The sequence below is a fragment of the Lemur catta genome, chromosome 4, assembly GCF_020740605.2.
Source record: "Lemur catta isolate mLemCat1 chromosome 4, mLemCat1.pri, whole genome shotgun sequence".
Taxonomy (NCBI): domain Eukaryota; kingdom Metazoa; phylum Chordata; class Mammalia; order Primates; family Lemuridae; genus Lemur; species Lemur catta.
This window is the reverse complement of record NC_059131.1, coordinates 28,914,324-28,929,836: the sequence shown is the minus strand read 5'-3', so window position 1 is coordinate 28,929,836 and position 15,513 is coordinate 28,914,324. Positions and strand designations below refer to the sequence as shown.

The window sequence follows — 15,513 nt, the reverse complement described above, 5'->3', positions numbered from 1 at the left end:
AGTCAAGTCTTATAGTAAATATTGACCTTGGTAAACTACTCATCAGTAGTTACTGTCATGACTTTTATATTAAATATATATTGGTGTTAACTATTAATAAATCTATTTTTAGAAGAGTATGTTGTGTTCAGCAACTATTTTGGATACTGTGTGTAACTTGTATTGTCAGTTGAGAGTGTGCCCTCCTGTGGTCATTGGGAACAAAATTTCAGCTGTAAATAATCATCTAGCTTTTCGAGTTCACATTTCTCTGCTGTTCCATAATAATAGAATCACCCATATTCTGGATATCTTTTCAATACACAAAAAACAAAACTATGCCATGATTTTAAAATGTTGAGAATTGGAGAGAGTAGCATCTTACTTGGAGGAGATGCTAAAAAAGATAAGGCTTGAAGGATAGAGTATAAAGGAGAAGCCTAACAGAAAAAAGATATCAAAGTGTGAAACGAGGCAAGTAGTATGATAGTGTTTAAGAAATGGTGTAAATAACGTTGGTGTGATATACCTGAATATTTTTCAGGTATTCCCTGCCCTCCTTTACAGAATCCTCCCAGAAATGATATTCTGTTTTTATTTCTATTTCATCATTTATATATCTTTTCATCCTAGGGCAAGGAGTAAGTATTTATCCAGTACCATCTGTTTTGAAACATCTATCTCATTTAATGAAAATTAAGTATAATTTGAAATAAGTGTTCAGATCTGTTTTGTGTTGCCTCTTATAAGTGGGCATCAGAAGTGTTTATTGGTTTTGGAGATTTTGTTGGAAGGACCAATTTTTAAATGAATTTTCCCTATAAAATTTCATTTACATTTTTTTCTTAATTTGTATGAGATCTTTTAATACCTTTGTTCTTCTTTGAATGAAACAGTTAAATTTATATTTTCAACAATGGCTATGTCTCATATCTATCTACTTAGATCCTTGGCTGATATTTGTTAATGCCCTCGTATTCTTAGAAGGATTCCACTGTTAATGGTGTTGTCACCTTTTGCCAAGTGATTCACTGATCTTCACTAATCTATTAATAAGGGAGTATTGCAACAAGGAACAATCCTGGTCACATGAATGGATTTTTCTGTGATTAGGAAATTGCATATATTCTTCATTGTTTGGTACAAAAATTAATTTAAGTTTCAGTTAACAGTGTAAAATAATCATTTTGAAAGTTCTGATCCAATTATAAAGCCTTTTAAATTGATAAAGAGTTACTGCCATTTTTATGCAAATTGAACAGTTTCTGCTTATTTATACATGATTACACAGTTGTAAATACCAGCAATGTAATATTGTGAATTTATTTTAAAAAGTGATTTTTATTTTTAATACGTGGCTTACAAAAATATATTTGTTTTGTATTGAATCACATTTATTTGACTGTACCATCAAGTGTGTTTAAAAGGATGCAGAGGAGCTGTTTCCATAATTACATAAGTAATTGTATTAGCCTTTCATGTTCTCAGACTTTCATATGACAAAATTTAAGGCTAGTTAATCTATCCACCTAGCCTTTGAATGAATGGCAATACAGTGTAATGCTTCAAGACTCAGCCTCTGTAGTCAGACTGTCTGGGTTTGAATCCGAGTACTGTCTCTTACTGGTTATATGATCTTGGTAATTTCTTTAACTTCTCTGTGCTTCAGTTTCCTCATTTGAAACATGGGAATAATATCAGTACCTATACCTCATAAGACCTTACAAGATTGTTGTGAGGATTAAATGAGTTAATATAAAAACACTCAAAATAGTGCCTGGGACATTCGTATTAAGGTTTGTATGTAAATTAACTGGGATTTTTTTATTGCCAATATTAAATTTACACTTGAATTAATGTTGAAATTTATTGTGAAGAATATACTATTGTCTTATAAATGTAAGTCACTTTTATATTTCTTGCTTTAAAAACGTATTTGTAAAATTGAAAATAGTAAGCTAAAATGCAACTTTATGCAGCTTTTTATGAAAGCTTTCTTCACAATAATCTTTTTTTTCTTCTTTCTTTAGGCACGGAATGTTAACACTGGTGAATTAGCAGCAATTAAAGTAATAAAATTGGAACCAGGTAAATTATTTGAAATTTGATGTTTCTTATTGCTAGAAAGCCGTTGGATATCTTAAGGCTTATTTTAATGATGTTTGGTCAGCATGCTCTTGTTTTTCCCAGCATCTGGGATAAATAGAACTGGTCACTTTCCTCCTCTTCTTTGAGTCCTACATACACCTTGCCCAGTTCTTGCCTGAAAAATAACTGATAACTAGAGGAGGGAGTGGAACTCCTGAAGAGACTGTTTTTTTCTGAACTCAGTTGAGCTAACTTGTGACAAGCTGATAGTGGTGTATTTCCAGGTTCACCTTGTCCTGTGGTGAGGGGCCAGTGTGATGCAATGGAAAGAACAGAACTGAGATTTGGAAGGGTATAGTCCAGTTCTTGGTCCCCCACTTCCTTGCTCTGTGAACTTAGGCAGGTAGCTTCCTGTCTCTGGGTCTCAGTTTTCTCAGTAGACCCACCTCTCACATTCTGTGTGGTTAATATCTTAACAGTTACTTTCCAACTTGAACAGCTTATTGTAAAACCCCTTAAGACTACTCCATATTTTTTGTCTGCTTTAACTATGTTCTATCCTTGAATTCCCCTACCTCCCTCAAAACCCACATCTTTCTGAGCTAACTACTCTTGTTTATCCTGTCTTAGAAACCCCTTCCCACTCTTTCTCCTTCCTGCTGTAAGCAAGTATGTAATTGCACCAGTGTCTAGACTGAGTTCTCCAGCAATTATAGTGCCTTTCTAATGACTTCTTCCATCACAAACTGATGATAAAAAGTTTATTGGTAAAATAGGTTTTAGCTTCAGTATGAACAGAAATCCATTCAAAGATTTTTCAAGGGTGGGCAAACTTTTTCTGTGAAAAAATAAAGGCCAGATACTAAATATTTTAGGCTTGGTGGACCATATGTGATCTCAGCATATAGTTCTTCTTTCCCTATAGTTTACCCACCCCCAATTTAGAGTTATCAGTAGACTTTTTAGAAGTGCTGCTAAGAGGAAATATTAAGGATGTGCTGATTGATCAAACCACACTGAAATATAATGAATAAAGAAGACTTTTCCAGTTATATATATTTACAGGTTTGTATAGTCTAATTACATTCTAACATCACCAGACAAGGTTTTTTCTTTTCTCTAACTCTTCTACTCTTCAATTTGTGGGAAATTTAAGAGGGATATTTGAAATTGTCAAAATCTTAGCTGCAAAAAGAAAGATTTGGCATTTAACACAGGGCCTTTATTTTTAACCATCAGGAAATGACTATATTACTTGATGAAATGATTCTAAACCCCGTAGTATTTTGTACCGTCTCTCAAATCAGCTAAGTACCTTCTCTTTCAGGAAGGCTTCCTTGACCCCTGGTCTGATTAGGATGACTACTTTGTAGAAATAGCTCTGTTACAGCACTCAGCACAGCTATCTTGTCATTCTAGACTTACCTTTCATTGTTGTTGGGTTTTAATAAAAAATTGTGCCCCCAGCACTGAGATTAGAGCCTGGTACATAGAACTCATTCAGTTCGTTTTAAAATATTCCTTCAAAAATTTGAAACTTGAAAAATCTTACTGTTAATCAAGTCAGCTGTTTTCTGATTCATGAAGTTTGACTTATTACCCTGTCAATCGTGAACACTGCTGTGTATATACTGATGAATGTATTAAAAGCAGAATTTACAACTAAATAAGAGGAAGAACATAAAAATCATTCCTATTTTGCCATCCAGAGATAACAAGGGTCATTATCATATATATTAAATAATACATAAATTTAGTTAACATTGGATTTCCTACGTAATATTTTCATACAAGCCACCTGAATTTTTATATTTAATTTCTTTGTTTTAATTTGCTTATACCTTGGGAGAAATGTTTACTTGTTGGTGAGCCTTGTCCAGTGTTTAAGAGCACAAACTCTAAAGGCCATCTTACTTTGATTCTAGTCCTGGCTTAACCACATTACTTAAACTTTCTAAACCTCAGTTTCCTCATTTCTAAAATGGATGTAATAATAGTAGTTTAAGGTAGAGATTAAATGAGCTAATATATCTAAAGTACTTAAAATAGTGCCTAGCATAGGATATACTGTAGTACTTACTATAGTAAATAGCTGTAATTACTACTACCACTACTACACTTATTGAGATAGGATCAACCTTGTTTTCATCTGTACCAGCTACCCATTTTCCCACCACCAGTTATTTTGAATCAGATCTCCCGAATCATGTTATTTCAGCCCTTAATATTTCTGTATGTGTGCCTAAAGGATAAGAGCTCAAAATATAACCACAACAGGGACCCTCATACACTACTGGTGGGAACGTAAAATGGTGCCCCACTTTAGAAAAATGTATCTTTAAAATGTTAAAGATAAATTTGCCATAATGATCCAGCAGTTCCACTGTTGTGTATCTGCCCACACAGAAATGTTCATGGTAACATTGTAGATAATATCCCCAAATTGGAAACAACCTAACTGCCCATCAACTGGTGAATGTATAGAGAAAATATGTTATGTCTGTTATGTCCATACAATGGAATACTGTTCAGCAATAAAAAGAAATTGCTGATTCATGCTATGATATAGGTGAACTTTAAGAATGTGCTACATGGGCCGGGCACGGTGGCTCAGGCCTGTAATCCTAGCACTCTGGGAGGCCGAGGCAGAAGGATCGTTTGAGCTCAGGAGTTCAAGACCGGCCTGAGCAAGAGCAAGACCCCATCTCTACTAACAATAGAAAAAATTAGCCAGGCGTGGTGGCGTGCACCTGTAGACCCAGCTCTTGGGAGGCTGAGGCAAGAGGATAGCTTGAGCCCAGGAGTCCGGGACAACTGGATATCCACATGCAAAAGAATGAAATTGGATCCCTACCTTACACCATGTACAGAAATTTATTCAAAATGGATTATACTTCTACATGTAAGAGCTGAAACTATAAAACTCTTGTAAGAAAACAGGAATAAATCTTTGCAGCCTTGGAGTAGGCAATGCTTTCTTACATATGACATGAAAAACGTAAGTGACCAAAGAAAAACTAGATGAATTGAATTACATCAAAATTAAGAACTTGTGTCATGGAAAATACCATCAACAAAGAGAAAAGACAATGTACACAATGAAGAACTATTAATAGTAAATGAAACTCTTTGGTGGTAGAGATATCACTTAACAACAAGCTAAGTGATTTTTATGCACATTACATGAGCAAATGAACTTCATTAGGGTAAGATATAAATATTTCTTTACAACCAATGTATACGTCTGAATTGGACATCTTTGGAGAAATTGATGCATGATAAACAAACCAAAAGATAAACCCAGCAGATAAACTCCTTTCTGAACATTATGTTCTTCACACTCTGACATAAAATAGAATAGGAATCTTAGGTCACAAGAATCTCAAGTGACTAACTGAGAAAGTAAAAATCTGCCTGGCTGTTTATTAGGCTGGAATAGCAGGTACAGATAAAGCCTCAAACTTAACAGGAAACTATTTCTCCCAAGAATGGTGAAGCTGTAAAGTGTTGTAACAAATCCTTTGAGTGACTCTGGGTTGCTTACTCACGGAGAAACTTTGTTCTTAAAAACCGTAGACTGTCAGAAACTTGGCTGTGTGTAATTATACAGGTTGAGTATGCTTCATCTGAAATGCCTGGGACCAGAAGTGTTTTGGATTTTGGATTTCTTCAGATTTTGGAATATTTGCATCATACTTAATGGTTGAGCATCCCTCACCTGAAATTCAAAATCCACAATGCACCAGTGAGCATTTCCTTTGAGCATCGTGTCAGCACTCAGAAAGGTTTGGATTTTGAAGCATTTTGTGTTTCAGATTTTCAGATTAGGGGTACTTACCCTGTATCAGCAAGAATAAAACAGTCCACTTTTTCCTGGAGAATCTAAGTCACTTTGACATAAAGAAGCAGTCTTGATTTATAGCTCCAGTGCCGAGCTTCAGATAAGGGGCATGGCATTCATATCCATCTTAACTTTCTAGTTTACAAGGAAACAAGACCTGGGGTTTGCTTTACAGTCCAGGCCTGAAGTAGCCCCTTTACACACAGAGTTGCTTTGCTGTAAGCCTATCAAAGCACTACTTCATTTAAATTTCACCTCAATTCCACCCTTCCCCAAAATCTTATAATAACTGTATTTTTTCCTTTGTTTGGTGAGATGGTCTAAGATTCCTCTGATATGTAGTTTTCCTCATGGCAGTGGATAAGTAAACCTGATTTTGTCAGACTACAGGTTTGTTTCTGTGATCTTAAGAACACTGCCAACCCTTGAGAGCCATTTTGAAAAAAATTTAAAAATGGATCAAGAGGAGAGCTCACAGCAGAGAGCTTGCTAATAGAATAGAACTCACACGTATGTACTTTGGAGCTTTGCTTTAATGTTCTGCTAAGGTGTTATAACTTTTGTTATGGGTCTCTTGAATCTTCTTTCTTCGTTTTGTAGTTTAAAGTCAGAATTTTAAAGTTACTTATAACCACTCATTTTTGGTATTGTTTATAGCACTAGTTATTAAAATAGGATGTAAATGCAGACAGAGAACAGTGATTAATTAGGTAAAAACTCATAGGATAAACTCTTCTAAATGGGGAAAGTCATTCCTTTTCCAACACAATGAAAAATACTGCGATTGATAAGCAGAGAAATTCATAGGAAATAAGGCATTATGCTTTGTTTCCATGAAAACAACACATATTAAATTGGAGAGCCAAATTTTAAAAGTATGAAAAGGTACCAGTAAGACCCCATTTCGTTATTCTTTTGTGGATCTCTAAAATCACATTTTATGAATCTTCTTTCCTGTCAGATTTTGGACGTTAGATTTTTCTGTCCCAAAAGGTCGGAAAGGCGTTTTCTTCCTCTTTATCTTTCATCATAGAGCAAGAGTACTTTAGGGAAATTATTTGCCTGGCACCTTTTCCTGTCTCCCTTGAGTGCTTCAGTAGATCCCTCACCACCACTTGTTTATTCAGTGCTGCTCTGTGTGTCTTGCCATCATGAATAGAGTTGTTACATCACTTATGATGATTATTCTTCAAAAGTTAATCGTGTGCCTATAAAAAAACTTTTTTAAAAAGTTAATCATGGATTGCTTAGCCACTCTTTAATATATTAGAACCATATTATAGGCTTGAGGCTGACTGTACTGGGCAGAATAGATATTTATACATTGAAAGATAAGGCTCCAAAATAAAAAAAAAAATGACAAAGGACTTTTTATTTTGTTTATCAGCAGTTTCTTATTCCCAACCCTGTGTGTCTGATCAGTGTTTTAGCTCTGAGGATGTTTATTTCATATGAGGATATATGAAAGCAACAGTGGTGTTGAAGTAGTAGGCCTGTGTGGGAAATAGTAGGTTCATTTGTCTTAGGAAATAAGAGGTGAAAGACATTGATGATTGTTTATAGAGAACCTTAAATGCCAGCCCAAAGGTTTAGATTTTACCCTGTGGACAGTGGGATTTTTTTTTTTTTTTCAGGTTAGTAGCATGGTCAGAATGTAATGTACAGGAAGATTCAGTGTGCACAGGACAGATTGGAGAAGAGAGCCCCTGGTGTTAAGACCTGTTATTATTATGGCATCCACACTCGAGTTGTATGCAAAGGGAAGGAAGAGGTGACTACATGAGATTTTAGGGTGGAAGAATAGGATTTAAAACATGACTGTTACTCACCATTAAATTGATACTAATTGGTCAACACTAATGTGCACATATGAGAAGTAACATTCATAGGTGTCAGGCAGGTTGGAGGGGGGAGAAGGGGATGGGTAAATCCACACCTAACAAATGCGGTGCACGCTGTCTGGGGGATGGACACGCTTGTCGGGTGGTGCAAAGGCAATTTATGTAACCAAAGCGTTTATACCCCTGTAGTACTCTGTAATAAAAAATAAAAATTAAAAAAAATAACTGATAGGTTACAATGGGTAAGGGAGAGGTACAATATAAGTCAAAACAGAGTTTATGAGAAAAGTAGTTTTGCTGTATTGTTTTTATTGTAGAGACTTATTTTTATGAGTTTTGTACAGCTTTGGTTTATGCCTACATAGCCTCAAGAATAGATCAAGAACTACTGAAAAATTTTATCTTTAAATCAAGCCTGGTGAGAGAGAACTAGAAAGTTCAGAGACCTTAAAGCATCTCAAAATAAGAGCTATTTTAAACAGTATACTATTGTTTTTGGTGGGCATGATAAAAACAGAAAAATTCTCTCTCATTGTGTTCATCACTTACCTTAACATCCACACCATGCTCTGTTTTTGCTTTTCCTGTCCTTACTCCAGAAACAGTTTTCAAGCCTGCTGCAATACCTACTTTATACATAGAAACTCTAGGTATGCTTCCATAATTTTTAGTGGAGTGGAAGGGATATAATCCAGAGGATTTTTACTGGAATTTCACTTCTGAGTTATGGGCACCTGCCTTATTTTGGGATTTACATCAGAGCCACACAAGTAAGCGTGGCTCTCAAAAGAAGAGCTGGATACAGGTAAGAAAAGGAGACCCAACAGGTTAAGTCGGGAAGCTCAGGTTAAGCCATTCTGCCTTGACTACTGGACACAATCTTTTCACACTGGACAATGTTTTCTCTCATATTCCTTTAAAATAAGAAGAGGGTGGAACTGGTTCTTTGGGGTGAAAAAATCTTTTTTAATTTGTAAAGCATATATATATGTGTGTGTGTATATATATATACAATACATAAATGTGCCAAATATCTGTGACATTAAAATTTCATGGGGAGGGTTGGGCATTAGGAAAACAAGATTGAGAAACACAGCATTAGAGTAGGACTTTTTTTTTTTTTTTTTTTTTTTTTTTAAGAGACAGGGTTTCACCTTGTTGCCCAGGTTGGACTTGAACTCCTGGGTTCAAGTGATCTTCTTGCCCTCACTTCCTGTGTAGCTGGAACCATAGGTGCACCACCATGCCTGGCTCTAGAGAAGGACTTTTTTGGGAGCCAGGGCCACAGTTTCTTTAATTCAAAAACTAAGCCTAATCATCTGCACATAATTTATTTTGATATAGCAGTCAGGATATTTCGGTCTTTCGCTGCTTGGAGAGTTTCAGCAAGGGAATTTCTTCTTGACCTCATTGAATCCAAGTGAAAAGTGCGTTCAGTAACAGTTTATGCAAGTGTTAAGTGATACTTATCTTAAGCATTGTTAATCATGAACACTTACTAAAAGATGGCCAAAACAGGCTACAAGCTATTTTCTTCAGACGTATTTGAAGTCATTTTCTTTATCCTCATTCCTTAAAAGCACTAATATTGCCATTATAATCAATTTTTTATTTGTTTTGAAACATTAGGTTGGTGCAGAAACAACTGTGGTTTTAGCATTGTTGAAATTTGCTATTTGATATGGGAATACATTCTTAAATGTGGTTATGTTATACATAATTTTAATGTGCATCTCTCGCTTTATATTTTTTTGCTAATGACTTACTACTTGCTGTTTATTTTATATTATTAATTTTAGACGATGGAAATGATGTTAGACAAAAAGCAAACTCAAGTGATTTTTTTATTCGAGTTCAAAATGGGTGGTAAAGCAATGGAAACAACTCGTAACATCAACAACGCATTTGGCTCAGGAACTGCTAATGAATGTACAGTGCAGTGAAGTTTTGCAAAGGAGGCGAGAGCCTTGAAGATGAGGAGTGCAGAGCCTGGCCATGGGAAGTTGACAGCGACTAGTTGAGAGCAATCATTGAAGCTGATCCTCTTACAGCTACACGAGAAGTTGCCAAAGAACTAAAGGTCAACCATTCTACGGTCATTCGGCATTTGAAGCAAATTGGAAAGGTGAAAAAGCTCAGTAAGTGGGTGCTTCATGAGCTGACCGAAAATCAAAAAAATCGTCATTTTGAAGTGTCGTCTTCTTTGTCCTCAACAACAACAAACCATTTCTCTATCAGATTGTGACGTGGACGAAAAGTGGATTTTATACAACAGCCATCGACGACCAGCTCAATGGTTGGACTCAGAAGAAGCTCCAAAGCACTTCCCAAAGCCAGACATGCACCAGACAAAGGTCATGGTGACTGTTTGGTGGTCTGCTGCCTGGCAAATACACTACATCTTTCTGAATCCTGGCGAAACCATTACATATGAGAAGTATGCTCAGCAAATCGATGAGATGCCCCGAAAACTGCAGTGCCTGCAGCCGGCATTGGTCAACAGAAAGGGCCCAGTTCTCCATGACAACGCCTGACTGCACGTCACACAACCAACACTTCAAAAGTTAAACGAATTGCGCTACGAGTTTTCCCTCATCCACCATATTCACCTAACTTCTCGCTAACTGACTAGCACTTCTTCAAGGATCTTGACAACTTTTTATAGGGAAAATGTTTCCACAACCAGCAGGATGCAGAAAATGCTTTCCAAGAGTTTGTGGAATCACAAAACACAGATTTTTACGCTACAGAAGTAAACATATTTCTCACTGGCAATAATGTATTGATTGTAATGGTTCCTATTTTGATTAATAAAGCTGTGTTTGAGCATCATCATAATGATTTAAAATTCACAGTCTGGCCGGGCGCGGTGGCTCACACCTGTAATCCTAGCCCTCTGGGAGGCCGAGGCGAGTGGATCTCTCGAGGTCAGGAGTTCGAGACCAGCCTGAGCAAGAGCAAGACCCCGTCTCTACTAAAAATAGAAATAAATTATCTGGACAACTAAAAATATATATACAGAAAAAAATTAGCCGGGTATGGTGGCGCATGCCTGTAGTCCCAGCTACCTGGGAGGCTGAGGCAGTAGGATCGCTTAAGCCCAGGAGTTTGAGGTTGCTGTGAGCTAGGCTGACGCCACGGCACTCACTCTAGCCCGGAAAACAGAGTGAGACTCTGTCTCAAGAAAATAAAATAAAATAAAATTCACAGTCCAAAACCGCAATTACTTTTGCACCATCCTAATATCTAGGAGCCAATACAATTACTAGATAATTCCTATGTATTTCTGTGTGATATTAATCAGGGCTTGAATAGTTCTCCAAAGACTAAAAAGTGGGTGCTGGTTCTGCAGTTTTAGAAAAAATATTTTATAATTATATATTATAATTAAGCCAATTTATCTTTTAAAATCAACCATTGAATTTCTTGACGTTCTGGTAGTTTAATGTAGTAATTGAATTTTAGAGTATTTCCTGATATGCTGGTAGTTTGAAACAATAATTGACAGCTTTTTTTAAGAGAATCACAGCTCTGGGATGTTAGCCATAGATTACTGAAATACTGTTAATTTCATTTGTTTCTGCAATATGAAATAGAGTTCAGAAATTATCTATTTTGAATGGTACCACATAGCAAATTAAAAGTTAAATTAAAACTGGCTTTAAAATACTTCCACATGTAGCATAGATGTATATTCTTATTTCTCTGTGTTTAAAAATAGAATGGAAGTGGGAAGCTTTGAGAATGAAATATCTATAACACGGGCATGAGAAAACTTGTTTGTTTTCCATAGTCTAAGTTTTTCTCTTTGGCTGTAGGACATTTTTTAAATTATTATAGTAAAAACACATAACATGAGATCTAGTACAGTATTGTTAACTATAAGAATAATGTTGTACATCAGACTTCTAGAACTTTTTCATCTTGCATGACTGAAATTCTGTACACATTGAACAGCAACTGCCCAATTCCTCCTCCCCCACAGTCTGGGAATGACCATTCTACTTTTTGTTTCTATCAGTTTGACTACTTTAGATACCTCATATAGGTGAATTCATACAGTATTTGTCCTTCTGTGTTTATTTCATTTAGTATGTCCTCCAGGTCCATGCATCTTACAGCATATGACAGGATTTCCTTTTTTCTGGCTGAATAATATTTCATCATATGTGTATGTGTTTATGTGTATATATATATCTCACATATTCTTTATGCATACATCTGTCAGTGAATGCTTGGGTTGTTTCTACCTCTTAGCTATTGTCAGTAATGCTGCAATGAAGATTAGAGTACATATTCTTGTTCAGTTCCTTTGAGTATATACCCAGAAGTGGGATTGCTGGATCATATGGTATTTCTATTTTTAAGTTTTTGAAGAGCCTCCATACTGTTTTCCATAATGAGTGGCTGCACAATTTTACATTACCATCAACAGTGGACAAGGGTTCCAATTTCTTTCCATCCTTGCCAACACTCATTATTGTCTTTTTTGGTAATAGCCATCCTAACAGGTGAGAGGTGACAGCTCACTGTGGTTTTGATTTGCGTTTGCATTTCCCCAGTGGTTAGTGATGTTGGGCATCTTTTCATATACCTGGTGGCTGTTTGTGTCTTCTGTGGAGAAATGTCTGTTCAAGTCCTTTGCTCATTTTTTTAAAAAACGTTCCCAGCATTATTAATGTACAATTGATGAATAAAAATATTGTACTATATATTTACAGGGTACAACGTGATATTTGTTATATGTGTACATTGTGGAATGATTAAGTCAAGGCAATGTATCCATCACCCTTTGCTCATTTTTTAATTGAGTTATTTGATTGTTTTTGTTTGTTGCTATTAGGTTTTATAGGCATTCCTTATATACTTTGGATATTAGCCCTTTATTACATATATGGTTTGCAAATATTTTCTCCCATTCCGTAGGTTGCCTTTTCATTCTGTTGATTGTTTCCTGTGCTGCACAGAAAGAAGCTTTTTGGTTTGATGGAATTTCGGTTGTCTGTTTTTGCTTTTGTTGCCTGTGCTTTTGGTGTCATATCCATGAAATTATTGCCAAGACCAGTGTTATGAATGTTTTTTCCTATGTTTTATAGTCTCAGGGCTTACATTTACATTTTAATCCATTTTGAGCTGTTTTTTGTGTATATAAGGGTCCAGTTTCTTTCTTTTGCATGTAGATAGCCAGTTTTCCCAACACCATTTGTTGATGAGACTGTTTTTACCCCATTGTGTAGTCTTGGCATCTTTGTAAAAGAGTATTTGACCACATATGCATGGGTTTATTTCTGGGCTTTCTATTCTGTTTGATTGGTCTATATATGTCTTCTTCATGCCAGTACCATTACTGTTTTGGTTACTGTAGCTTTGTAATACGTTTTGAAACCAAGAAGTGTGAGGCCACTAGCTTTGTTCTTCTTTCTCAAGAATATTTGGTTATTTGGGATCATTTGTAGTTCCATATGAATTTTAGGACTGTTTTTCTGTTTCTGCAAAAATAAGTCATCTGTTTGTTTTCCAGATTGCACTGAATCTGTAGTTTGCTTTGGGTAATATGGACATTTTAACAATGCTGTCTTTTTATTACATAAACACAGGATGTCTTTCCATTTACTTTTTTTTTTTTTTTCTTCCTTTCAGCAATTTTATAGTTTTTCAGAGTATAAATCTTTTGCCTCCTTGGTTAAGTTTATTCCTAAGTATTCTTTTTGATGCTGTTGTAATTGGGATTATTTTTTTAATTTCCTTTTTGGCTTGTTCATTGTTAGTGTATGTAAATGCAACTGATTTTTTGTATGTTGATTTTTGTATTCCGCAACTTTGCCAAATTTGTTTATTAGTTCTAACGGTTTTTTTGTGGAATATCTAGAGGTTTCTACATGTAAGATCTTTGAACAAGTATAATTTTACTTCTTTTTTTCCTACTTGAATGTCTTGTATTTCTTTTTCTTGTCATTGGCCACAAGACATTTAACATGATCCAAATAGACAAAGAATCAAAGAGATGAGAATTCTTAGTGTATCAGTTCTTAAATAAGAGCTATTATTTATTTTTTTACTATATTTATTAATTTATTTTTATTTATTAATAATATTTATTGAATATGTTTATTTATTTATAGAAAGATGGGGTCTCACTTTGTCACCCAGACATAATCATAGCTCACTGTAGCCTGGAACTCCTGGGCTCAGGCAATCCTCCCACCTTAGCCTTCCAAGTAGCTGGGACTACAGGCATGTACCACCACGTCTGGCTATTTTTTTAAGAATTTTTTTTGTAGAGAGGGGGTCTCACTATGTTGCTCAGGCTGGTCTTGAATTCCTGGACTCAAGCGATCCTCCCACCTTGGTCTTCCAAAATGCTAGGGTTACAGCCGTGAGCCACCCGTGCCCAGCCTAAATAAGAGCTAATAATTTTAAAGCAATATCCATTACAAAACTATTCCACCATGTTTATTTTTCTAAATAAATTTAAGTATAATTTTTTTATGTCCAAGAAAGGATTCAATTGACCTTTTTATTGGAATTGCATTAATTCAGGGATTAATTCATGAGGCAATTGCCATCTTTACCATAGTAATTTCTTCTTTTCAAAAGTAAAGTGTTTTGGTTTTTTTCAGGCAGATCTTTTATCTCTCGGAATACTTTGTGTAGAGCTTATCCTTTTTAAAGCTTTTTCTTAGATATACAATTAAATTTCATGTGTTCTAACACAATAAGGATTTAAAAAAAATTTTTCAGGTGTTTGTTTATTGTCTAGGAACACAATTATATATTGTAAATAGTGAAAATTTTGTATTTCTGCTATTTATATGTCCCGACCAGCGGGGCATACAACGCAGGGGTGCGAGGAGGACTACCTGCTGCTGGTGAAAGAAAAGAGACAAGAGACACACAAAATGGGGGCAAGACAAGATTCTGATCAAGCCCCAAAATTTTATTGCTGGGTGGCTGCTTATATGCACTGTAACGGGGGAGGGCAGGAATAAGAACACGTGGCAGCTTCTGATAGGAGGAAGGGCGGTGATGTGATATGAGACGAGGGAGTGGGAGGGGTGTTACAGGCTTTGCGCACGCTTTCTTTGTGCAAGAGGGAGGAAGAAGAAGTATGTAAGCTTAAGATGGCGCTTTGTATAAGATGGCGTTTTGCATAAGGCTAAGCTGGCTCCCAACATCTCCTCCCTTTCTGTTTTAAAACAAGAAGGAAGGTGAGCGTTAACCGGGTGAGGGAGCAGGGGCCTGGCTCCTCCCGTGGGTCATCTGTGCCCACCAGTGATGGCTCTTGGTATCTTTTGGGGAGGAGAGGCAGAGCCGAACTTATTCTAGAGAATAGTAGATACCAACCTCTATGCAAGCCAGGCATGCTCTCAGGGATACCCAGAGAAAGTCGAAATTTTTGTGACCTTCCCTTGCAATACTTTGTTTTGCACTCATCCCGGTACTCATACCCCTCTCCTGTAAAGGGAGGGGGTAGACATGTCTCTGGTTAGCATGTCGTCCCCGTAGGGAGGGAGCCGTAGCAATCTTCACCAAAACCATCCTCTACTGCCAGTCGTTGGTAATGAATTTGGATAGGTTTAGCAAGGATAGCATCAATTTGTCCTTTTATGAGATCTGTAAAATGGCGAAATGCCCAGGGTCCAAAGGTTATAAGCAGAAGGAGGCAAAGGAGGGGGCCCAAGATAGGGAGAAGGTAGGGGAGAAGTCCGTTAAGTCCAGTCCAGAGTGGGTTTTCAAATAATTCTTTTCTTCGTTTGATGAGAT

General features: G+C 36.2%; 1 protein-coding gene and 1 pseudogene across 2 annotated transcripts in view; both read left to right on the top strand.

Annotated features, from left to right (window-relative positions):
* The window catches only part of MAP4K3 (mitogen-activated protein kinase kinase kinase kinase 3), a 158,973-nt gene that overhangs the window by 56,180 nt on the left and 87,280 nt on the right, over nt 1-15,513 (top strand). For both annotated transcript variants that reach the window (XM_045549454.1, XM_045549453.1), the window contains exon 2: nt 2,010-2,067. In XM_045549454.1, the coding sequence (XP_045405410.1) occupies nt 2,010-2,067 (58 nt within the window). The remainder of the gene's footprint in view (nt 1-2,009; nt 2,068-15,513) is intronic.
* On the top strand, nt 9,552-10,560 carry LOC123636829 (annotated as a pseudogene).